Raw genomic sequence first — 26,434 nt, forward strand, 5'->3', positions numbered from 1 at the left:
AGCAGCGAGGCCATGTGTGCGCCTGACTGAACTGAAGGTCCCAGCTGGGACTTCTCCATCTCCGCTCCCTGTAACTTACAGCCCTCACTGACCACCAGCAGCTGCCCCCTCCACCTGGCCTGTCCTCGACCGGTGTTTCTGTCACTTGCCTTCAGAGCAGGCTAACAGAAGAGAACATTCATCTAGTTGCTCAGAGTAGATAGTTGTTAAGTGTGCGGGCTCTGGAGGCAAATTGCCCCAATTCAAATCTCTGTCACCATTTGCTGTGTGACACCTGGCAAGTCATTTTTCTCTGTGCCTCAGTTTATCCACTTGTCACATTGGGTCACAACAGTGGTCACAGGGTTGTTGTTAATGAGCTAATGTCAGTAAATACCTGATTAGAAGAGCACAGTATGCAAGCACAGGCCATTATTACTGCCATGATCGCATCTCCCTGGACCAGCGGGCCAGGGCTCCTTTCCAAAGCACAGGTATGCACTCTCATTCAGCCAGGTGGCCTTGCCCTGTTCCCCAGCCTGGGAGCACTCCCTTATGCGTGGTCCTCCAGGCCATATCTGAGAGTGGAGGCATGGGACCCACGATGCAGGGGCAGAGTGGGGAAGGGCAGTTCCCTGGGAGAGGAGTATGGAGGGAGCAGGTGGAGAAAGTCAGGGAAGGAGGGAGTAAGCACGTGGAGACTCTCAGATGTCCTTGTCCTCAATGCAATACCAGGAAAGGGACGCCTGCAGACTCCACAGAGGGACGGGCTGAGCTCTGCTCCCAGGGCTCCTTGCGGAAAGAGACCTCTCACCCTCTGAACGTGGGCTTCCCACCCTCACCGCACCTGGCTTCCTGCTGGAAAGTCCTAAGTCAAATACCCTTGCCACCAGAAGCTTAATTTCTTCCCAAAGCTCCCATTTGGCCTGGAGGAGAAATTCACAGATTTTTCTCTCAAGAACTCAGAATCCCGGCCTTATTTTGAAAATGGGGCATTTGTCCCCCATCCTTTACCTGACAAAGCTTCCTGGACTTGAGAAAGAACATTTTTGATCTGCTCTGTCCAGGAAGGGAGGGAGGCAAGAGGGGGATGGGGCGAGGACCTACATTCTGCTACAGCATGGAGGAGTGAACGGCACAAAGCGTTCTGAATGTGTGAGCCAGCACAAACTGTCCCTCTCTCCCGGCCGGGACCCAGTCAATATTTGCTGAATGAGTGACTGTTAACAGCCTGGGATTCTGTCTTTCCTGCTCTGGTAAGTTATAAGGACCATGCATTAGCATTCAACCTAGCTTACCAGCAGTCTTCATTTTAGGCCCCCAGGCCAAGGTGAAACAGTTTGCAAAGAAGTGAGACTGTGCATTTGGGACCATTCACTTTCTCGCTTCGGTAGAGGAGGGTCTCCTTGGTCTGGTGCTGGGACTGGAGGGTGGGACTCCCTTCTTCTCCCTCTCCAGTTCTCTGGTTCCCAGACAAATCGGGGTTAGGCTGCTTTCCTATGTGGAACTGCACTGGGACCCCACAGGCAGCCCCAATGAATGACCGCTCTGCGGGTCATTCTTTCTTGCTGAGCCCAAAACCGTGCAGGGAAAATGGGGCCGTGCCTGCAGGATAGGTTCTGGCCTCGGTGGGCCCTGCTTTACTCGCTGCCGGTATGCAAGTCTCTCCCTAGTGCAGTGATTGGTCCGTCTGTCCTCGGTCTCAAATTCTGCAGGGGAATCACACGCAGACCTGGTCACCACCTGTACAGCAAGCATCCTGAGAGATTCTAGGGGTGATAATTTCTGAGTAAATTACCTGAGTGCAGAAGGGTCTACCATGGGAGCTGGGGGAGCAGAGAGCAGGGACAGGAGGCGGGAATAAGTGACTTGTGCATTAATCACAAAGCAATCAGCGGATGACAAGGGGACCTGGAGCCACTGAGTCGGTCCAGGTGGACTCAGCAGAGGGAAAGGTTGCCCTTGCCAGGGAACTCCCATCCATCACCAAGACACCCACTTACCTGACTTCCATGTGCCCAAGCCTCCTGTAACCCAGCTTGGCAGAGCTGCTGTACTGGCCTGACTCATTGTCCTTGATCCACGGCACCGAGGGCCATCCCAGCATCCTCATGCCCTGCCACACCTGGCTGGAGCTGCCTGGTCTCCGTGGCCCGGCACACTGCAGAGGGAGGAGCTTGGGCTGCTGACCTTCAGGAAAGCATTTACTGGGTTTGGCCAGCTCCTGAGGGCTGCCTACTTCTCTTCCTATGCCCTGTATCTTCCCCAGGTACCAGGATCCAAAGGAGAGCGGGACTAAGTGCTCGCCGCTCTCCCACCAACCTACTTGTCTGACCCTCCCTGGCTTCTTCCTTCTCCTGTCAAATCTACCCCCCTCCACCGCCCATTTCCATCCCCACCAAACACAGAGGCCCTCGCCGGTCAGAGCTCCCAGCTCACCAGCCCCTGCCCTTCTCTGGCTGGGACCTAACCCTTAGATCCATTTGTTTCTGACACTATTTTCCTTGCAAGAGTGCTGTGCCCTCCAGGTCATTTCCATTTTAACAGGAGCAATGTCTTGACCCACGTGTAGAGCTTAGCAGTGGATTTCAGGAGTGGTGATGGGTTTGGGGGCAGGAAAAGCATCTTGACCGGACGGACTTAGCTCTGGATTCAGACCCTGGATTTAAATCCTGGCGCAACGCTGGGCAAGTCATTTAACCTCTCCCAGCTCTTCGTCTAGAGCAGGAATAAACATATCCACCTCACAGAGGTGAGGAGAGGATTTAATACATACATATTTTAAGATCCTGGTTATAAGGTTGAAACGACCCTCCTTAGCACCGTAAGGCTGGTGCTTCTAACACAGGAAACAGGATGAGGGGAGGAAAATCAAACTGTTCTCAGCAGCCCAACCCCCACAGGGCAGGTGATTTTAAAGTCACCTGGTCCTGATTACCCACAGCACCTGTGTACCCAATCCCTCTCGGTAAAGGATTATTTTCTTGAGATTTCTTTACCATTACAGCCATTCCTTCGGGTAAAGCATGATTTTCTACCCCCCCCCCCCGCCCAGGTCCTCTTTGGACATGTGAAAATCCGTGGGAAGTCAAGGTCACTAATACTGTCATGTGAAAAGCTTATTTTTTTTAAGATTTTATTTATTTATTTGACAAGTTTATTTATTTTTTAAGATTTTATTGATCTATTTGAGCGAGAAAGAGAGTGCGCTTGTGAACACGAGCAGTGGGGAGGGGCAGAGGGAGTGGGAGAAGCAGACTCCCTCCTGAGCAGGGAGCCCAACATGGGACTCGATCCCAGGGGTCCAGGATCAGGATCATGAACTGAACCCACGGCAGACGCCCAGCCAGCTGAGCCCTCCAGGCGCCCTGTAATGTGAATAGTTTAAGCAAAAGATTTTGTTTATTTTGTTTTTTGAAAATGCAGGTGCCCTGGGGCTTGGAAACCGGGAGGAAGCACGGATTGTCCCAGCCGGGGAAGGCAAGGTGTAGGCTTACCCATGACCTCATTGCACCCCTGCAACTGCAGAGCTTAGTGGCAACCCACAAATGTTTTAAAGGTCCAATCAAGCCCCTCGGGCGAATGTGAAAGTAACACATGTCAATGATTTTATCCCGCTGGGCAATTAATGAGGGACCTAGTAAGATGTCACAAGTGCTCAGAGAAGCCAGACAGACACATACACAAGCCATCAGGAAGGCTGCACTTAATTCACTGAACAGAGGCACACTGCTCCCTGTCCGCGGGCAATCATCAGTTGCATTTCCGCTGGATACGATTTGTGTCTCCATGGGCAAAATCATTTGCACTCTTCTCAGTTTTCTGCAGTTTTGCTCAACGACGAAGGAAGACAAAGATAATCCAGAGGGAGACTGGACAGGACAGCCCATAATAATCTTTGCCGCCCGTTTCAAAGTCTCTCCCAACTTTCCCTAACATGACGATTATCTTCCTCTCATGACAAAGCAGAAAAGACAGAGACGGGCCCAGCACGCAGGAAGGGGAATTCTATCCAGGGCCAGTCCCTTGTGAGGGCGGAGGAAGTCCGGACAATGACGTCACATCCGGGATGATGTCAGAAAGATAAGAATGAGGTAACTCTCCCCACGAAATTTTAGGCTGTCCTTCAAAAGACTGTCCTTTATTGGAGATTATATCCTTCATATATTTATGGCATTCAAACGTCCCTTCCTTTCTGAAAATGGTGGTCTATGGTGGTCATAGATAATACTACCACTAGTGGTTGTTGGTTTTTTTTTTTAAGATTTTATTTATTTGGGGTGCCTGGGTGGCTCAGTGGGTTAAGCCTTTGCCTTCAGCTCGGGTCATGGTCTCAGGGTCCTGGGATCGAGCTGCGCATCGAGCTCTCTGCTCAGCAGGGAGCCTGCTTCCTCATCTCTCTCTCCCTGCCTCTCTGCCTACTTGTGATTTCTGTCTGCCAAATAAATAAATAAAAATATTTTTAAAATTTATTTATTTGACAGAGAGAGAGCACAAGCAGGGGGAGCTATAAGCAGAGGGAGAAGCAGGTTCCCCACTGAGCAAGGAGCCCAATGCAGGACTCCATCCCAGCACCCTGGGATCATGACCTGAGGCAGAGGCAGACACTCAACCAACAGAGCCACCCAGGCATCCCCACTAGTTGTTGTTGTTTTTTTATTATTTTTAAAAAGATTTTATTTATTTATTTGACAGAAAGAGAGAGAGCACAAGCAGGGGAGCATCAGGCAGAGGGAGAGAGAGAAGCAGGCTCCCAGCTGAGCAAGGAGCCTGATGTCGGACTCGATCCCAGGATCCTGGGATCATGACCCGAGCTGAAGGCAGCTGCCTAACCAACTGAGCCACCCAGGTGTCCCCACTAGTTTTTTTTTAAACATACTTGTTGTTTGAGGAGATAAAGTTTAGCAGCCCTGTGTTCAGTCCCCATCTTATAAACGTAGAATATAGTTTTTGTTGTTCTGCGTTTTTTTTATTTTATTTCGTTTATCTGTGATAGCCAAAAGCCTAGAAACACCCATCCTGTTCACAATTCTGAAATGCTGTTCCAGGTAAAGTGGCTGAAGGGTAAGTCGTGGGCACCAGTGCCCACGTCCCCTGGCCAGTGAGAGCTCTGCTGGTCCTGGTGGAGGCCGGGCAGCCAGCCTGGACAGGGCTTTCAGATGCAACGCTGAAGCGAGAAGGGAGAAGGAACTGAGACTTATGGACTAACTTCTCAGGAAGCCAGAGGGAGGCTGAGACGGTGGAGCCGGAAAATCACCCTCCCTGGGGCAGGCTCCAAATTCTTTCTGTATATTCTGTGGCTTGTCAACAGCCTTTACCTACACCATCCTCCCTGACCATAGCACAGAAGATTCTGAGGCCCATTAAAACCTGGTCTAGGGGCACCTGGGTGGCTCAGTGGGTTAAAGCCTCTGCCTTGGGCTCCGGTCATGATCTCAGAGTCCTGGGATCAGAGCCCCACTTCGGGCTCTCTGCTCAGCAGGGGGCCTGCTTCCTGCCCCCCACCCCCTGCCTGCCTCTCTGCCTACTTGTGATCTCTGCCTGTCAAATACATAAATAAAATCTTTTAAAACAACAACAACAACAACCTGGTCTATACTGGCATGTGGGCCAGATGGACAAGGAACGGGACCTGGGACCATCTCCCTTCCAGAGAGCCTGCCCCAGTCCCCGGATGTAGGCACATGAGCAAAGCCCAGAAGGAGAGCAGTTACAGACTCGAGACTGAAGAGCTCTGGAGAACTGGAACAGTCGCTTCCTAGGATGTTCGATACTCACATTTGCAGCCTGGCTTTTCAACTCCTCCGTAGGACTGTGCCCTGCGGCCTCCCCCACGTCCGACTATCCCACTGCTGCGAAGGCAGAGGCACAGTGCTGCCCAGGGCCCGACAGCAAGACCCCTCCCCAGAGAGCAGGGAGAGCACGGGCGGCGCTGGTGTTCCGTGTCTCATTCCAACGAGATGGACGGCGCATGGTGGCCCTAAAGGGGAGGGGGGCTGGGTACAACGGAGGAGCTCTGGGCACCCACATTCTGGATGTCAGGGACTGCGATCCTGAGTACCTCCTTCCTGCTGGATTCACGGGAAAGAAAAGGAGCAGAGGGAAGGCGACAGCTCCCGATGGCTTTTCAAGAAAAGTGCGTTTAAACTTAAACTCAGTGGAGCAGAACAGCTGGCTTGGAAAATTGGTTGTTTAGCTCTGCATTTAGTGTCAGGGACCCACTGGGAGAGAGGGACTAAGAGCAGCTGGAATTTGTAAAGGACAGGTACTGGGGACCAAGACAAAGGGCCTCTAGGGAGCAGGGACTCCAGCGACTTCTCTCCCTACCCCATCCCCTCAACCCCACTCCGACATGTCAGGGGAACGTCGGGACCCAGCTAAGAAACCACCGCCAGGGCCTGAGCTGGTCACCCTATAGGCATTGGTCAGGCTCTAGAGTTTTCATGTTCCCAGCTCTGCCTTCAAGGAAACGACCCAAGAATCCCAGAATCCCAGATCCAGAGGGAGCAAAGATTGCACTGGACTCCCCCACTGCAGCTCGCCTGTGCCCCCGTCCAGGCTGGTCTGCTGTCTGCAGCTAGGATTGGGGCAGGAGTGGGGGGGAATGCCTCCTGGTGACAGCTGACAGCTGACGCTGACAGCTGCGTCTCTTCCATCCCCCAGCGTGGTGGGTGTACACTGTGGCACCTTAGATGGGAACGGCCCCTCGGAGGTGAGCTGACCCACAGGTCACAGACTAACCCCAATGCACCTGCAGGAATTTTTTTTTTCCCCTTGGCCGCATTCACGTTAAAAGTACTTTTTTTTTTTAAATTTTATTTATTTATTTGACAGACAGAGATCACAAGTAGGTAGAGAGGCAGGCAGAGAGAGAGGGGGAAGCAGGCTCCCTGCTGAGCAGAGAGCCCGATTCGGGACTTGATCCCAGGACCCTGGGATCATGACCCGAGCCAAAGGCAGAGGCTTTAACCCACTGAGCCACCCAGGCGCCCCTAAAAGTACTTTTTAAATCCAATATCTACGCTAGGGAAATTTCCTACAGCAATCCGGTGTGGTGGATTCTCTGGAAATATCAGGAAGGCTGGCCACAAGGACCCCACCTGACCGGTCTCTACAGGTGGGAGTTCGTGAGGCCAGACCAAGCATGCTCCAGGTGTCCGCAATGACAGTAAATGAAGATGTCCTTGGTCTAGGGCTCATCCCCTTCCTTTACGATCCAGCCTCTTCCCTTCCAGAATTACGCTCACCTCCAGGGATTCCCTTCATCTTGCCCTGTTCTCTTCTCCTAGTGACCTTCATTAATATAAAAATAACCAGAGCAGCAGAGCAATTTCGTCTAATCCTCCTTTTCCTGCAGCCACGCCTTTAAGCGGTGGTTCCAACCAGCGGCAGGACCACCTCTCCCGTACCTTCTGGGGTTTCTGGAAAGTATAATTAGTACCTTAATGACCAGAGCGTTTAGTGTTTGGGGGCCAGAGACGCTAAAGATCCCGCTGGGCAAGGGATAGTCCATCAAAGGAAAGATAACAAAATCTATCTTTGCGGAATGCTTCAAACACTGATTAAAATGGAACACTGGCTGATTTTTCCCATCTCTCACTCGGCTTCTCTAAGCTCCTGTAAAACGGGGACAGTCTACGTCATTCACAGGACACTTCTCACACAGGATTGTTGTGGAGATGACATGATTTAAGACCAGACACACACCTGACACATGCAGTAAATGTCAGCGATGACAACTGATTGAGAAAAGGGGACGGTGAGGCAGGAACTAGCGTGTCTGCCCACAGAGCTAAGGGCTAGTCCTGCGAGAACAGCGAGTCTCCCGGTTGCCAACCAGGTGACCCTGATCCTGCCCTCTCTCCTCTCCCAACAAGGGGGGTGGGTCGTGCTAGCTCCTCAGGAGTCCTCTCCACCCACCCCAAATAGTTTATGGTTCTGTGTGCCAAAAATGGTGCATGACATACCCTTTTGATTTTCTTTCAGGCTTTTCTGGTCTGGGCCAGCATTCCCAGGTCCACAGTGGGACGCTGACCCGAGGCTGTATTGCCTCCCTCACCAAATTAAAGAACGAAGTTGACAGGTAAAGAGTACACCAGATAGCACTGCTCCCCCAAAATCCATGACGTTTTGAGGGAGCCTCCAGTGACCGGTGGCCTCAGCTCTTCCTCGCTGTACCCTTCCTCAGATGGAGAAAGAGCTTTTTTTCCGCAGCACGCAGCCTCTGGTGATGGGTACCTTCCTGCCCATCACCAGACTCGCACCCCAAAGGGATTCAGGGAAAGAGCTGAGGCTCAGCGGTAAGGCAGAGGCTCAGAAATAGATCCCACCCCCCACCCCCACTGCTGGAAGGAGGCCCGGCCATGATGGGGGGATCCGAGGGGAGGCTGCCCATCAAAGGGAAAAACAGCAGTTCGGTTCATTGGAATAAACCAGGCAGCAAGGAACTCCAGTAGCTTGTTACTGAGAGAATCATCTGTAACTAGGTTACAGGCAGTCTGAAGAGACAGAGAACGGGTGGTGGAAATGGACAAGATAAAAAAAACGGAAATATCGTTCTCTTGACGGCTGATGTGGAGTAAGAGCTCCATTTACGTTAAACTTCTTACTGCAGATTTCCCTCCTGGATTTTAGAGGAATCTTGCAAATGATTCCTTCAAGCACCAGGAGGAAGAATATTTAAATAAAGACTTGAACCTGAGGGGATTATCCTCAGGATGAATCAACGGTTTTAAGGGCAGAGGACCCTTCCTCTCAGATTTACAGGTTACTGGCGCCCTCTGGTGGACGATATAGGTTACAGCTGCAGGTGAGAGGCCGAGGTGCGATTGGGCGCGTGGGATTAGGAAGCCGCTGCCCCTGCTCCCACGCAAGCAAGAGGAAGAGGGGGTGTCAGGGGCTGTGCACCTCACATGCGGTAGCCCATGTGTCCATCACGCTGTTTTCCAGATCCGTGAGCTGAGGCTTAGAGACATTAAGTGACTGACCCAGGTAGCAAATGGGCAGCTCGGATTCAGGGCCGCGGATTCCAGAACTCCTGATGCTTCCAAGTGTCTCTTTTTCTCTCTCATTCTCTCTCTCTCTCTCACACACACACAGAAAGAAGAAAGCATCTTCAGTAAGGGACACATTTCCAAAATGTGTCCCTTATTTAGGTAGCAACTTTACCCAGTTTTGAGCCGTATAAAGCTGGAGTTATTGAGTTAAAATTTCCCAATTCAGGGCATTAGAAGTTTCACATTTCTTTAACTTGACTCAAATGCATGGTTGTATTTCCACCAGTGACTCTTCTAAAGGTTAACGATGAAGGGGAAAGAGTCCCAGAATGTGAGGAGGCAAGATGGGGTTCCCCACACCACATGCGTTCATCAGTCAGGCCCTGCTTATTGCCACTTCCGCTCAGCGTGTTAAAGAAAATGATCTCCAAAGACGATTAACCTAAAAGGACCTAAAAGGAGAATTTTTTGCACACCTGGCCCTAAACCTGAAATGAGTCCTCGCTCCTTTCTCCCTTCTTTTCCCTACCCGAGAGTCTTTGCGTGGGTGGCAGAAACGTTCGAGTACCTGCTTGAGATCCAGAATTCCAGGAGAACAAAAACCCATCCCTCACAATTCCCCACTCTGCCTCTCCCTCCCCCAAATCTCAATCACAGTTTTAGACTATAGCAGTAATTCTCAGAACGTGCTTCCCGAACCAGCAACACCAGCATCCCTTGGGCACCTGGCAGAAGTGTGGGCCTACTGAAGGAACCTGCGGCCCAGCAATCTGGGCGAACCCTTCCGGTGGGTCTGTGCTTGCTGAGGTCTGAGAGCTACTGTTCTAGAACACGGTTCTTAACCTAGGATCCGGAGGAAGTTTTAAGGGGTCTAAACCTTCCTTGGGTTTGCATATAAAATTTTACAAATGTATCCTTTGTCTGTGGAGGGGGCCCAGAGCAGACACCTTTTGATCCCGAACAAGTTATGAACTACTATTCTAGGAATTGCTACATGGTAGATATCCCCCTGCCTGCACCCACAAACTCTTCATTTTCCTGTTTCTTTTCCTTAAGACACCTGGCTTTCCCCCAAAGAATCTTGTGGTCAGGGGCACCTGGGTGGCTCAGTCGGTTAAGCGTCTGCCTTCAGCTCAGGTCATGATCCCAGGGTCCTGGGATGGAGCCCCACAACGGGCTCCCTGCTCAGCGGGGAATCTGCTTCTTCCTCTCCCTCTGCCACTCCCCCTGCTTGTGCGCTTGCTCTGTCACATAAATAAAAATAAAATCTTTTGCAAAGAAATCCTGTGGTCATTTTCCCATACCCCTTGTATCTTCAGTACAGGAGATGGGCCTCCCTGCACTGTCCGCAGACCATTATCCCTCCGCACAGAAATCTCTGCTCTTTTGAGACTCAGGCCCCTCCTTTTTGTGTCATCTGCTTACCTTCCAGATATTTTGCTCATTCACTGTAGACTTTGGGTTCCTACAATCCTGCCATGATCCTGGGTGGGATCAATGTCATATGAATGCCCCCTCCAACACCCCAGCCTCACAGGAGCCTCCCACATTGAGCACCTCAACATGAAGAAATTTCCCGACCTCGACACCTGAACCGCTCACTCTGTGCCATGTGGGACTTCCCCTCACCTGGGATGGCTCACCTTTGCACCATCCGCTCAAACGAAGTCAGTGCAGTAACACACCCCCAAATCTCAGCGGCTACCCATAAAATGTTTGCTTCTCTGCCCACGGCAGGACAGCTCTGCTCCCATTTCTCGTCAATCCTGGAGCCAGACTAAAGGAGCAGCCCCCATTCTGGAGTGCGATGGCCCCATGCTAGGGGGAAGGAGCACCCACTGAATCCCACAATAGTCCCTAAACCTCAGAAGTAGTACAGTCAGGGTGTCTGGGTGGCTCAGTCACTGAAGCGTCTGACTCTTATTTCAGCTCAAGTCATGATCTCAGGGTTGTGAGATCGAACCCCACGTTGGGCTCCTTCTCTCTCCTTCTCCCTCTGCCCCACCTCCCCTCTCAAAAAAAAAAAAAAAAATAGGGGCGCCTTGGTGGCTCAGTGGGTTAAGCCTCTGCCTTTGGCTCAGGTCATGATCCCAGGGTCCTGGGATCGAGCCCCATATCGGGCTCTCTGCTCAGCAGGGAGCCTGCTTCCTCCTCTCTCTCTCTCTCTCTCTCTCTCTGTGATCTCTGTCAAACAAATTTTTAAAATCTTAAAAAATAAAAATAAAAAAGTAGTGCACCTCATTCCCACTCACATTTCATTGACAAGCCTGGTGTCACTGGGGCAGGGAGCGTAATCCTCTCCAAAGGATGGCAGAGAGAAGTGGCACATTTTGACAATTGGATCTCCCCCAGTCTTTGAAGTCTTTATTAGAGCATCAGTCCATCTCAGAACACAGCAGCCTGTCCCTTCTGCTCTCAGTCCCTCCTTACCATACCATTCTTCCCATTTCGTTCAGGTTTCCCATTTCCCATCAGCCCCTCCCCAGAAATAACAGTGACAGAAAAGCTTTACTGAACACTTCGTAGACGCTGATTTGACCTCTATCAGCCCAGGACAGATTTGTGCCTTAGAGAAGCTAAATAACCTGTCTTCACTTCCTTCTTCCTGTCCTCTAGGTTAGAACCATCACTTCAACTATCAGGGGAACAAAGGAGAACCAGGTAGAATCACGAGCCCCGGCTGGGGACATGAATGCGTGGTAACAGCATCTGCACGAGGTGTGAGTTACGTCCCAAAACACTTGGCAGCTGCGCCTATCGGGTCTCAACCAGAGGGGAGTCTCTCCTAAGTGACATTTGGCAGAGGCTGCAGATATTTCTGTCATCTTGAGTAGAGGCCAGGGATGTCACAGTGCGCAGGAAACTCCCCGCCCCCCCAACAGAAAATTTCCCAGTCCCCAATGTCAATAGTGCTGAGGCTGAGGAACCCCAGGCCAGGGACAGGGTGGGGCGTGTCCGGCAGTGGCCTTGCAGGTTTCCCTGGTCCGTTCTCTCCTGTTCCCCAGAGTTCCCACTTCGGACCCTCTCCATTCTCTTCAAACTCTCATCCCAACTGCCTCCTCCCTCAGACTCCACTCTCTCCCTCCCTGCTTTCAACGACACTGAACTTTCCAGTCTTCCAGATGCCATGAGCTCCTCACCTAAAAGCCCTCGCACACCAGCTCTTATCTGGACGCTCCCTCTCTCCCAACTCCCAGCCTCCCTTGAGTTTCAGCTTCTCGTCTCTTCGAGGAGGCTGGTCGGTCAACCCTTGACTGGATCGTGCCCCTCTTCTCCATTTCCCACAGCGGCACATCCTAACAGAACACGCACCACACTAATACTATGTGTTTAAACTGGCCAGTTTCCCTAAGCCACGAGAGCGAGGACCGCCTTCCTCATCTTCACCACAGTATCCCGGGGACCTACGAAGTGTAAGATACAGAATATTCCCACAGGCCTATTTCCATTTGGATCTTCTCATATGCGCAGAGTCAACATAACCCAAAGAAAACTCATCATTTTTTTCCTACCTCACCACCACTGGCACAAACCTACCCTTTTACACATAATTTTTATCTCAGTGAATGGCACAGCCATCCACCAACTGCCCCAGCCACCCCTGACTCCTCCCCTTCCCTCACACCCCCACTGACTCATTCAGAAAGTGAGTCCCTTCTGCCTGGGTTTCCCTCAAATCCATGCACTTTTTTTTTTTTTTTTTTCAGATTTTATCCATTTATTTGACAGAGACACAGCGAGAGAGGGAACACAAGCAGGGGGAGTGGGAGAGGGAGAAGCAGGGAGGCCGATGCGGGGCTCAATCCCAAGACCCTGGGATCATGACCTGAGCCAAAGGCAGACGCTGAATGACTGAGCCACTCAGGCGCCCCAAATCCATGCACCTCTTTTGGGCTTTTGTCTCAGACACAATAGTTTTAGCTAGTGACTGATTCTGTGACTCTTAATTCCCTTGGACATGTTATTTAGTTCCTCTAAGCCTTAAATACCCCATGGGATAATAAATGCCAGGTCAGCACCTACTAAGTGTTTAGTCAATGTTATCTACTATTATTTTTTCCAGGCCCACTGCCATCGCCTCAGGAATATCATTGTTTTTAGCCCAGATTGCTGCCACAACCTGTTATCCTTGCTTCTAGTCTGGCCAGCACTCTAGTCTAACAATGCATGCGGCCAGAATCTTCCAAAAATGTAAATGAGATCACATCCCCCACCTGCTTAAAATCCTCTGATGGCTCTCCACTGCCTTCAGGATAAGGCTCGAACTCCCTGGCTTGGCACAGCACACCTTCATCCTCTAGCCCCTCTGACACTCCAGTGCCTTCTCGTCCCTTCTCGGGCCACACCCCTTGCTCCAGTCGCACAGAACAACGGAACGGTCACAAACAAGCCGGGCTCTCACAGGTAGTTCTCTCACTGCTGCTTCCTAGGTCCGTGTGGAAACTGCCAGATGTTCCCAAGTCCACTGTTAAGACTATAGGCAACATGGGGCGCCTGGGTGGCTCAGTGGGTTAAAGCCTCTGCCTTCGGCTCAGGTCATGATCCCAGGGTCCTGGGATCGAGCCCCGCATCGAGCCCCGCATCGGGCTCTCTGCTCAGCGGGGAGCCTGGTTCCTCCCCTCTCTCTCTCTGCCTGCCTCTCTGCCTACTTGTGATCTATGTCTGTCAAATAAAGAAATAAAAAAAAAATTAAAAAAAAAAAAAAAGACTATAGGCAACTTGAGGGAGCTTCCTAATTCACCGTGCTGGTCCCGGTACCGAGCAGGATCTGGCTCACAGGAACACCAAATAAGTAATGAGCCATACTGAAAGGAACTCCCATACTTTATTTCAAAGAGGTAAGAAAGCAAATGAGCTTCGGGTTGGGAAGGTATGTCGTGAGATGATCCCCATATCCCAAATTCTGTAATGACCTGAAATCTTCCTAACAGCACTAATTTTTAAAATACGTTTTAGGGAACGGATTTGTACACATTCTGGCAAAAAAGCACCAACTAGGCCTTTGTCTGCTCATGACAATTTAAATCAGTTGCTACATTCAGCTCGCCTTCCTCTGGCCTCAAGACTACATTCAACAACAGGGTGCCTGGGTGGCTCAGTGGGTTAAAGCCTCTGCCTTCAGCTCAGGTCATGATCCCAGGGTCCTGGGATTGAGCCCCGCATTGGGCTCTCTGCTCAGCAGGGAGCCTGCTTCCTCCTCTCCCTCTGCCTGTCTCTCTGCCTACTTGTGATCTCTGTCAAATAAATAAATAAAATCTTTAAAAAAAAAAAAAAAAGACTACATTCAACAATGATGAAGCTACAAGACCAGGACTCAAGATGAGTAGGGTGCAAAACCCAGAAAACCAAACATGTGATGCGGCTGGAATCATTACAAAGTACCTTAAAGAGGTCACAAAACGTGTCAAGGGTTGTGTGGACACAGAAACTGGCTTCACCTTTGGCTCTAAGGCTCCTCTTGTTTTGTTTTCATTTTAAAATGCTATCCCTGGTATTTCTATGTCACACACACACACACACACACACACACACACCCCAGGAGCTCCTCATTCAGGTGTATACAACACACCTCTGGATCAGACAGCCTATGCAGTGTGCCCCCAAAAGTCGCGCATTGTGCCCCCAAAAGTCGCACAGTGTGGCCCAGTCTGCACCTGCCCTGCAGGGACCTCGAGCTCAATTGTTCACTCACCTGAACGGCCTTAGCTGTAAGGACCTGACCTTTTGAAAATGTGGGCTAGCAAGCTCTTTGTGGCCAAGGTTTCTTCAGTATCCCTCCAAGGAACAGAACCTGAGGGCCACAGACCAGCGGCTGCCATGAGGCTCGTCAGAGCGAATGTACAATGTTGTGCTTTTGTAGATTTGGTAAGCTCATGAGTTTTTCGGGGAAGGCTGTCATCCTCCTCCCAATTTAAGAACCACTGCTAGAGGCCTCAGCAGATGTGAGGCAGGTAAGTGATTAACGTGTACTTTGTGACAAACCCTCAGTCCCCCGTGAACTAGACCCAATTTAAAACACAAACTAGAACCCTGCACCTAGCAGCTCTGTGTCAGCTCAACAGAGGCAAATCTGTCATCTCACCCTTTGAAGTCTCTCCAGCAACAAAGGTGAACAAAGTGATAGCCGTGTGGGCTCCAAAGAGTTCAGTACAGACTTGTGCCTAGAAAGAAGGCTTGTCTTAAATCACTCTAGACATGCACGTATGATAGTCTCTAATTCTCAAGTGCTCTAGTTGGGGAAATTCCACTTGGCCTACCTAGCTAGCTCAAGGTTAAAACACACTCTGCGAAATCTTGAGGTCCCCTTCAAGGACTGAGAACCTAGAAATGAAATACAACACTCTAACAGGTGACTGGAGGAAAATATCAAAAGTTGCTGTTGATTTTAAGTACGTAACTTCTTTTGCAAAATCTATTCTCTGTCCCCAAACCAGACTACAGATTATACATAAAAACAGAAAGTGAGATTTTGCGATATACAAATTTCTCCAATCATGACACAAGATGGCAAAATGAAAAATATTTAATACACAAAAAAGCACAACAGAATCAAAAGGTATTAAAAGCATTACATAGTGCAAAACCCAGAAAGATACATAGCCATTAACTTATTGGTGCTTAAAAGGATTAGGCAAAAAAAAAAACACATGAAAATGTCTCCTTTCCTCCTTTATTGAGCTGGGCCACTATTCAAAAGGTTACCCAACATTGCTTTTTTCTGACCACTTTATGAAACCACATTTGCTACATGTTGATTACGCTTACCTGACCAGATATGTTATTTGGAAAATCTCCTGTTTTCTGTGTATTGGCAGTGCATTTTAGGCCACCTACTCAAGTGCAAGTAGAACATTTCTGTCCCTCCAGGCCACAGAGCAGCTGTATCTACTCTCCAAATTCACACACACTTCTCTCAGAACCTAGAGACAGAACTCTTTCCTAGTCAGGAGCTTCCGACCAAGGAAAGGGCTGGATGAGTCACAGGCGTACGTACGAGGAGGCCACGTAGGCTCTGCTAGGCAGACACTAAGGGGAGCTTGTGCTCAGCTTCCGGGACATGAGGTATTCTGAATATATACCCCAGAGAGTGGTCTAACCTTTCCAACACGTCGTTCAAGGCAATGTATCTAGGTTGAGCTGCTCTAGCATCCTTAATCTCCGTAACAAACTATGAGGTAGAAAGGGTAGTATGTGTGTTAACAGATGAAAAAAATGAGGCTTAAAAAGGGGACAATTGGGACTGCAGCTGGTGAAGGATCTTACTCCTGATCTCTATCCCAAAAGCACTTACCAGTGCTTGCCTATACACTGAGGACAGAGTCCTACCCAGAGGCTGCTCACAACCACTACCTTGCCAAGTACCGAGGAGGCCAGAAACATTTCATTCCCCTTTCAAAACATTTTCTCTTATTTCTTAAAGGAGGAAAGAAAAAAACGAAAGGAGATGTTTTGATTATTTTGAAAGGAAGCGAAAAAACGAGGCAAATCATAGGGGGAAGGCTGGCCTCAGTTTCTTAGTGCTGAGACAACAGGAGAGCTCATTCCCCTGCTGCCCCATCATGAACACAAAGGAAGTGGCAACTGCAAGTCTCAACTACAAGTTTTTTTTTGGTTTTTTGGTTTTTTTTTAAAGATTTTATTTTTATTTATTTGACAGAGAGATCACAAGTAGGCAGAGAGGCAGGCAGAGAGGAGGGAGGAGGAAGCAGGCTCCCTGCTGAGCAGAGAGCCCAACGCTGGGCTCCATCCCAGGACCCTGGGATCATGACCTGAGCCGAAGGCAGAAGCTTAACCCACTGAGCCACCCAGGCGCCCCGACTACAAGTTTTTTATTGGACAGTAGCTCTGATTTCACAGCTTCCCTTCCTTACTGCTAGAATCCACCACCTACCCCTGGCGAAGAAATATTCCCCAGAACTGACGGGAAAAGAGGAACCTTATCTAAATATACAGTCGTTCCAACCGTCTGGGGGGTGATACAGAAAGCCTTTGGTATAAAAGCAATATCCCAAAGTAGACCACTTTGAACTCTGAGGAAAAAAAAGCAACAGTAAGGGAAGAAGGAAGGAGAAAGGTATGACATCAAAGTAGCTACTGTTAAAAAAAAAATGCCTTGAGATAAGACATCAGGTGCTCTAGCTTTTTATCTTGATGAAGTCCCAGAAGTTCATCTTTGCCTTTGTTTCCTTCGCCTTTGGAGACATATCTTGAAAGAAGTTGCTGTGGCTGATATCAAAGAGGTTACTCCCTATGTTCTCCTCGAGGATTCTGATGGATTCCTGTCTCACGTTGAGGTCTTTTATCCATTTCGAGTTTATCTTTGTGTACGGTGTAAGAGAATGGTCAAGTTTCATTCTTCTACATATAGCTGTCCAGTTTTCCCAGCACCATTTACTGAAGAGACTGTCTTTTTTCCACTGGATATTTTTTCCTGTTTTGTCAAAGATTATTTGACCATAGAGTTGAGGGTCCATATCTGGACTCTGAAAAACAACCTGAGGGTTTTGAAGGGGCGGGGTGGGAGGGTGGGGGAACCAGGTGGTGGGTATTAGGGAGGGCACAGATTGCATGGAGCACTGGGTGTGGTGAAAAAACAATGAATACTGTTACGCTGAAAATAAATAAAAAATTAAAAAAAAAAAATTAAAAAAAAAAAAGACATCAGGTGCTCTAATAAATTGTCAGTATCATAGTGATAATGTCCATTTTCAAAAGAGCGTGTGCCAAATCATAGCAAGAACTCTGAGAAAAGAATTGCTCTGACAGCACTGTTCGACCCTTTTTAAAATTCTTGACCCATTCTCGCCCAAGAAATGAGGACTCTTGCCCGCTGTCCTATGCTCCCAGAAGACACGAGCAAAGGATCCTGGGTAGAGGAGAACCACGTGCAGCAGCAGCGGCAGCCTGGACCTCAGATAAGCAAACAACAAGGATCAGCTACCATTGTCTGCAGACACACAAACCTGCCACATTTTCAGTCATACAAAAGCCTCTGACAGAGGGACCGTAAACCCCACGGTTTTCCTTTGACAATGCTACACCCGCCAATAATGGCACTACTTGGGATTGCACACTCCTACCCAAAGATCTCAGGATGCTTGGGGGACACTCTCCCACAGGAGAGAAGAGATCGGTGGCTCCTATAAAGGAAGAATGTAGCCATGGAGACTGAGGAAAGCGCCGTCCACGGACAGGATGTCGCAAAGCAACCTGGAAAAACTGTGCCCAGACTGGGTCAGGGAGTCACCTCAACCACTACCTCAGACCTCACTTCCTCTGAGGACCTAAAGGTCCTCAGTCTCTCTCCTCAGATGCTAACCTACGACTCCCCTCATCACCCTCTGGGAGATGCTCAGCATAGCCTATGGCAGTGCAAAATTCCAGACATTTGTAAACATTGTACGTTTCGCTTTTGGCACAGGGGAGAGCTTATAAGTTCTTTATCTCTGAAGTGAAGATTCGAAACACAGCGAGTTCCTATTCTGTATCCACTTTCAGCAAAGGCATTGGCAGTCTTAATACTCTATGTACATACATATACACCCATGAATGGAGAGAACCGTCAAACTAAATTCTTGAGGACACCCATCAACAATTTAAGTAGATACTTAGCTAAATGGAAAACAATGGCTTCACAGTATCTAAAGGCATACTTTCAGGTCATATGACTCTGTGTGGGGGGAAAAAACCCAAATATCTGGTTAACAAATGTCCTCCTCTCTGAAGAGAACCAAGAGATAACACTCCAACAGCTCTGTAGAACCCAAGATCTAACATTCACCAATTTCTAACATTCTAACCAATTTCTAATCAAAGACTGTTTAAAGGAGTCAACGACGCACTGAATTGACATTTTTTTTAAATGCCACAGATTATCCTGACCTTTAAAAATAACATTTTTACAAACAAATTACCCACAAAGCATTATATACACCTAAATATACATAAATTATTATTAAAACACAATCACGTATTTCAAGTGCTTGGCAGTGATCCCACCTTGTATTAGCAAAGTTCATGGCAGTTTGTAGGCTGGCCCGGCTGACACTGATCCATTGTTCAAGCCTAGGATTGCTACCCTTTGACATTCCATAGGTGGACTCTGGGGAAACAGCATCTGAAGCCTTGGTCTTAAGATTTTTATAAGTATGATTTAAATATCTGATACAAAAACACAGCAAATATTCTAAGTATGGTGCAAGAACAGTGAGTTAATGAGACAGGAGACATTCTGATCTGTAACCTAGAAATTCACGGTTTCTGAGGATATGTTCACTGTTCTTGCAGTGAACTTTTTGTCCAGGATAACATGATCATAAATATTAAAGGATAATTAAAATAAGAAATTGCGCACTGGGGCACCTGGCTGGCTCAGTCAGTATAGAGTGTGCGACACCTGATCTCAAACCCCATGTTGAGCGTTGAGATAACTTAAAAAAAGAAAGAAAGAAAGAAAAGTGAAGAATCTAGCACTAATGTGGGATGAGCTCCTTAATCCTAAGTCTATAGCATGATACAGCAGAAACAGTCAACTCTTCGGGTACCTATTTGAACGGAGCCTTTCCTCACGATCAAGATTTCAACTCAAGCAGCTGAGAATGAAAGAGAAAAGGAGACAGATCAGACGGCCGCTGGAAAAGAGGGGCAAACTCGCACCGTCTCCAGAAACCAGAGCCCTGGTTCACTCTGATTACAACTAAAAGGTAACGGTAGTGTGCAGAAAGCAAGAGTTTATCTCGCAGAAGTAAAACTATGAAGGCTTCACATACAAATCATGGGTTGCTTTCATGGCAGTGAGTAAAATACATCCGTACCGCAGTGGCCTTGAAAAAGAACAAAATCAAAGAGGAATCAAGATGGTGTAAAGTCTCTTGCAGGTAAAGAATTGCTCTGATAGCACTATTTGGCTCTTTGTAGGATCCTCGACCCATTTGACCGCAAGAAATGCAGAATCCTCCTTGCTGTCCTACACTCCCAGGAGACACGAAGGAAGGATCCTGGGTGAAGGAGAACAACGTGCTGCGGCTGCGGCAGCCTGGCCTGGGCCTCAGATAAGCAAAGGACTATCAGCTCTTTCTCTGTAACAGCTGCAGTCACTCACAGGGCTCTTGCTAGAGGGACAGTAAACCCAAGTATTGGTTCATTCTAAATTCGCAGCTCAAACACGCAGCTTGGGATCTCCTAAGCAAAAAATTTAGTGGTAACAGGGACAGTAAGAAACTCAGGTGAGCAAGGGGGGGCAGGGGAAGGAAAGCTGTGACAGGAGAGGATGTCCCAAAATTAGCATCAAATATCTACAGAGGCAAATAAAATTTTTAAAATTTTTTCTTAAGTTTTCTAAAAAAAACAAAAAAAACCCTGCAGCTTTATGTAAGAAGCATCAGAGGGCGCAAGTGCACATCCCCTACTCTCCCTGTCCCTCTTTTAGGTCATCACCTGCAAAAGCTCCTAACTGGCAAAAATCAGACAAAATTGAGGGCCATCACACTATTCTGAAGAGAGGAGCACTTAGGGAGAACATAGGGAAGACAGACATTTAACTTGTTCATTCACTATGGCCTAACAAAACAATGCGGTCCAAGGACCCATTCTGCTTCGAGGGGAAAACCCTTGTCCCTGATACTTAGAGAGAGCAAGAGACCCGGGCTTCCTTCCCTTTTCAAGCAACAACACTGGAGAAAGCGGTTCAGGTTCCTCTGCACCTTCATTTGTCCTCTCCCTGTGAGAGGAGTAACTTATCTGATTATATAAGAAAGACTGACATTTCCTGGGGCAAATAATACACTATATGTTAACTTAAAAAAAGAAAGAAAGAAAGAAAGGTTGATATTTAATTGGCCTTTTCTCTTTGGGAAGAAAGTGTTAATAGGGAAGTCTTAGTTTGGCTGCAAGTCATATTCTTCAAGATTTCAATGATTAGCACCATGAATCCAAATTCCACAAGCATCACCCTTCAAATATTTTAACAAATAATGAGAAGAAAGTGAGCATGGTTTTGGGACTTAACTACAAGTGGCTTGGGTTCTAGTAACAGAGGCATCAATAGCTTTGACTCTCGGCTGTCGTTTAACCTTTTAGCCTCAAGTGCAAAATAATAGGCGCTGGGTTTAAGAGTGCATTCTAGTTTTAAACTTCTAGAACTTTTAACAAAACTCCCCCTCAAGAAATCAAATAAGATGCTAAAAGCGATCTTGTTTGTTGTACTTCTTGTAACTGGGAAAACCCTTTTCTAGGACAGGGCTTCCCAAAGTGTGGTCTGTGGACCACTTAACCAGCTTCCAGAACACACGTTCTAGTGGAAAGAAACCCCTTCGTGGAGGGGAAACGGTGCTACTGTTTGAATTCAGGTTTTTGTTTTTTTTTTCTTTTTCTTTTTTTTTTTGACTTGGGTTTTTCTTAACAAGCAACCCAGGTGATTTTTATGATCCATAAATTTGTTAATTCCAGTAGGCTATGGTCTTCAAAATCTCACATGCAAACCCCTGAGCATACATCGAGATTTTTTCAATGGGGAAGGCAGACAGGGATATATATAAGAACATCAGCTTAAAGATCTTCAATTTCCATATGCATTGCCCCAAGATTTATGTGCTCATATAATGCTCCTTCAGACCTAACATTTTTAATTATTTTCATTTTCACAACTGCCATACTCTGTATTTCCAAAAGAAAGGCTGACTCGCACCCATCTAGAATCTTACTACTGGGCATTGCCTCAGATTGTAAAAAACCTCTAGAGGCATCAATAAGGAAAAAAAAAAAAAAAAAAGCCAGAGAAATTTCAAGGGACAATGAGGACAGAGTAAAGCAAAGAGACCTTAGATTAAAAACCCTGTACTTCATCTACCTTAGAACTGTAATTGAGAAGGTTGTGCCAGAAATGTGTTAATGCTTTTATTTGAATTAAAGTCAAACATCTTCTGACTGAAAATGGAATCTGATTTGGCTGGTGAGTTTTAAAATGAGAGTAGGCTTTGCTACTTTATATGACAGGACTTTTCCTATAAATTTAATCAGCTATATCTACAACTCCAAGACTTAGAGAAAAATATTTTTAAGGCACATATACAATATACTGGATAGGGTATCCTTTGTAAAGTACTTAAATTTATTTTTAAAATTTAGATGTCACATTAAACATGTGCAAAAGAAAAACTACCCTAGAATGAGAGCCATGAAATGGAGGAGAAAATGGCTGGGAAAGGTTACAAGGGACAGAAACCGTCCCCTTGGTGTAGCCTGTTTTAGGTTGGGTACTCAGGTGTCTACAACTCACCAGAAGGGAACACTCTGTTTGCTAATCATATCCTAAGGTGTAAAATGTGCAAAAGGTTACATATAGTTTTTTGAAATTCTTTCAGGGGTATGTTAGGAAAAATGCTCAGCGTTCTAGGCACACATGGAAGAAATCTCTTGTTTTTCAAGACTTTTCTTTGGGCTTCTCTAAACTGCGTGGCCTGATCGCAACCATAAAGCGATTTACAGCATTTCACAACCAGACTAATCAAATTACTTGGTTTTCTTTTTTCACTGTTAGCTCTAATACTTTTCTAGCAGCCACCTTGGATCTGGGTGCCTAAAACCATTCCCTAAGAGAAAAAAAGGCTAGGGAATAAAATTAACTGAAGAAAGAGTAAACCTTCAAGTAACTCAGTAAGTGAATGAATTAAAGTACTTTTGTTTGTACTGGCAGTTGCTTCTCCCAGATCCTCATCTTTAGAGAGAGAATGAAGTGGTTAACGCATCTTTTCATGTTAATGGGAGTCCGTCCCCCAAATTGATAATCTAGTTCTAAAGAACTCACTGTCAAATTCCCTCTACGTGTAGAAGCAAAAATGTGACACAGAGATGTTTACATAAATAAATAAACAGATACAGAGGGTTATGCTGAGTAGAGATGCTCAATACTGACATTTTGATACACACCTGGCCCTGTTAATATTTCTCTCCAATTCACTGAGTCAGCTACGCTATGAAAACCTTAATAACCAACTGAATCTCTTTCTTGCATATAGGGCAGGAAGCCCCAGCCTTCTTTAATCTTCTGGCACAGTGAAAACAAGTGACAAGATGCCCTGTCCTCCCATGAATAATGTTCCCGTCTCGTGGTCTCTTCTCACACAGACTACATGGCTTCAAGAGATTCCGGCAATCCTCCGTGTTTTCTGTGTCTGTTCTCTGTTCAAAAAGGTTATCAGATTGCTCTCCCATGCTTGATATTGTTTCTTGGCTTTCAGAACTGTGGGCCAAATCCAAGAATTCCACCGAGTTGCAGGGATCAAAAAGTCTGGGGTTTTTTTCTTCCTTTGTACATACATCTTTAGGTCTCACAACCGGAGCTGATATGGTTCTTCGGCAATCGGGGACATCAATTCCTTCATTTTCCTTCTTTTCAGGTATGGCAGTGATATCAGACGTGGAGAGAGAATGGGTTAACTTAGAACAATCCGAATACCAATCCTTCCTCAACGCCCAGCAACGAAAACAGTACCTCTTGCTTGGAGAATTAAATTTCTTGCACTCAGTACACTGCCACTCATCCTACAACGACAAGTGCGGCCAATTAATACTCACGCAGTAGCGAACATGCAGCTCAGAAAAAGGGAGAGTGAGCCACATCTCATCATCTCACCAAGCCAGGGAGACATTCCACGTGAGCGGTCTAGCCTCACACCTGAACACATTCCACATCCACACATAAGAAAGTCTACAGAAGTTTTGCGATGATGGTGACGCAATTGGCATTTCGAGTCAGAATTTGATACAGCTATCTTTAAGAAAGTTAATTCATTATTTTGGCATTCTCTCTAGTCTGGGTGGAATTTACATTGCTTGGTTTTCCCTGCTGCCTTCTTTTAAGTTCATTTCTCATTGTACAACTTACTCTTTTATTGAACAAGAGGCTAAGAATGAAGAAAAAATAACACTTGCATTCCTTCCCACCAATTAAGAAATGTTATAAAATCTGGCAAAAAGGAAGCTTAAATTAAAATGAGGTTTGAAAATTACTATATTACTCATGCTCTCTCCCTGGTCTCAGGATTAGAGGTTGTTTACCGTATGCCTAAACCCTACCCTCTGAAAAATGAATGTTCTCATCCTTGAATGCTGGTAACTTTTTTCCTACTTCTCCATATTCAAATTAGAAGATACTAGAGTTCAATGAATTTTAAATGCCTTGCTTAATGCAAAGGTAGCTACTTGGAACAAGTCAAGAGTATTTAATGTGGATAATTGCCTGGCTTTGACAGGATCAATGATTTGACACAGGCAATCTTGATTACTTTCAGAATGAAGGCCGTACACTTCACATTTAGAAGGCATAATTCAACTGCCTAAGCCAAGAGGCAGGGACATGACCATTTGTTAAACTGGGTGGTCTTCAGAGAGCGTCAAAACATTCTTGCCGGTTTAAGATCCTCAGATCTCATCTAAAATGCTATACAGAATCTCAGAGGGACCTCATAAACACTTGGAATTCATAACTGATGGTGTGTCATAATCTAATTGGCATCACTTTTTCTTTAGTAGTACATAAAATAATAGGGCTTATTAAATTAAATGGCATCTTTGATTTGATGAAATACAGTCTATTTGCTTAATAGGTTTTCTGGGCCCAAGTAGACACAGAAGTCTGATTAAGATGGAAACACTTATCTCTGCTATTTGTATTATGGTCAAGAACACTTAATGCACCAATATATTCCACTTTATTACTTAGCTACGCACAGACAGATAATTTGCAATGCATTATCATAATGGTCAACAGTGGCAGGCTGGGAGTTGGGGGAGCCTCAATACCAGAGACAACCTCCAACTTTTCCATCCCCAAGCAGCAAACTATAAAATCCCCTCCCCTCTCCTTCCCCCACCACCCTTCTTCCCAGCAGGTGAGCTGAGTGTAGCACTGGAAGAAAAATGGGGAACTAGCATGAAAAGAGAAAAACAAAATTATGTCTGATTCTACACCTCGGCTGTCGCATTTGGTGACAAATCCACACCTAATACCTAACAGCTTAATACTCTATCTGCATTTACTAGCCCTTGTTAGTGTAAACGTAGGTGGAAATTGGGCCATTTTCCATTGGTTTGTTTTTAAGAAAATAGTGAAAATGTGATCTTTATTCTTGACAAGGAATTTAAGATAGCTTACAGGTCTAGCTTCAGGATTACGGAGGGCTGTTTAGTGGGGAAAGTAGTGTAGGAGTATTTTAAATAACTCCTGTGTATCCACTGTATCGTATCCAAAGAATTTTGTTAGCAGGAAGAAAGGCACAGAGACGGGCATTTAAGTCACCCCTTTCAAGGTAGGGAGAGGATTAGGTCAACTCATCCTCCTCTTCTCCAAATTCCAATAAAAACCTCTAACAAGATATAAAGAAGCCAACATGTCTTAACACCAAGGAAAGCAAGACAGAAACGGGGGAAATGGCCTTCTTCAACACAAGGGCACTGCTGAACATTCACACTGAAAGCTGCAGGTGGCAGGAAACAGCTTTTTTACTAGCTACTCATACCTCAGAGGTAACTTCTACATCAGTATCGTCACTTAGGGACTTAGAGTCCTCAAGGTCATCATTTTTTCCCACTTCAATCACCTGCGAGGGCAAAGACATCTCATTAGTAAGGTTTACCTAGTTTAGATGAGGCTATAATCCGAGAGCAAGAGAGACAGAAGAGCTTTGATTTAAAGCTCACATTCTGCCTCCATCACTACCACTTGAAAAGAAAACAGCTTACTATGACTCTGTGCATGCCCAGCAAGCAGCTCAGTAGAAGGAATGACTGGAAAGTGCCCAGAAGGGCCACCAAATACAAGAGGGCACCGAATTGTATGACTTTAATGAAAATAAATAGGATCAGAGCAGAAAAGCTACAAATCATTAAATGTGGAAATTTTTTATCTTGGAAATTTAGGCAGACATTTACAAGAGTAAGGACTGCATGGGAAAATGAAGTGAAAAGCACTACATAAAATAAGGAAATGAGATGTGAAGAATGAAAAAGTAGTTTATGAAAAGTAAATTTTGTATTCAAAAGTAAAACTAGTTATGTGCACTCTGGTTGTCCTATAAAAACATGCCTGTTGGGGCACCTGAGTAGCTCAGTCAGTTAAACGTCTGCCTTCGGCTTAGGTCATGATCCCAGAGTCCTGGGACTGAGCTCCGCATCAGGCCCCCTGCTCCGTGAGGAGCCTGCTTCTCCCTCTGCCCCTCACCCTGCTGTGCTCTCTCTTGCTCTAATTAATAAATAAAAAATCTTTAAAAAAAAATTGCCCATGGACCAGGAAAAAGAAAGTCAAGAAATGTGGGAAGTGTCCTCTAAATTTTCAAATTCAGAATTGAAAATCCTAAAAATTGGGGCACCTGGGTGGCTCAGTCATTAAGTGTCTGCCTTTGGCTCAGGTCATGATCCCAGGGTCCTGGGTTTGAGCCCCATATCGGGCAGCTCAACAGGAA

The 26,434-nt window shown here is 46.7% G+C and overlaps 1 protein-coding gene across 4 annotated transcripts in view; it reads right to left on the reverse strand.

Moving 5' to 3' along the window:
* Nucleotides 1–21,357: 21,357 nt before the first annotated feature.
* MDM4 (MDM4 regulator of p53) overlaps nucleotides 21,358–26,434 on the reverse strand; it is a 41,135-nt gene continuing 36,058 nt past the window's right edge. For all 4 annotated transcript variants that reach the window (XR_013968017.1, XR_013968018.1, XM_080824368.1 and 1 more), the window contains 2 exons: nucleotides 25,493–25,573; nucleotides 21,358–23,516 (listed from right to left, as the gene is read on the reverse strand). Coding sequence is in view for 2 of the 4 variants with exons in the window: in XM_080824368.1 (XP_080680494.1) it covers nucleotides 22,941–23,516; nucleotides 25,493–25,573 (657 nt within the window). In the remaining 2 variants the exon portion in view is untranslated. The remainder of the gene's footprint in view (nucleotides 23,517–25,492; nucleotides 25,574–26,434) is intronic.

This window comes from Martes martes, assembly GCF_963455335.1.
Source record: "Martes martes genome assembly, chromosome: 15".
NCBI classification, from domain to species: Eukaryota; Metazoa; Chordata; class Mammalia; order Carnivora; family Mustelidae; genus Martes; species Martes martes.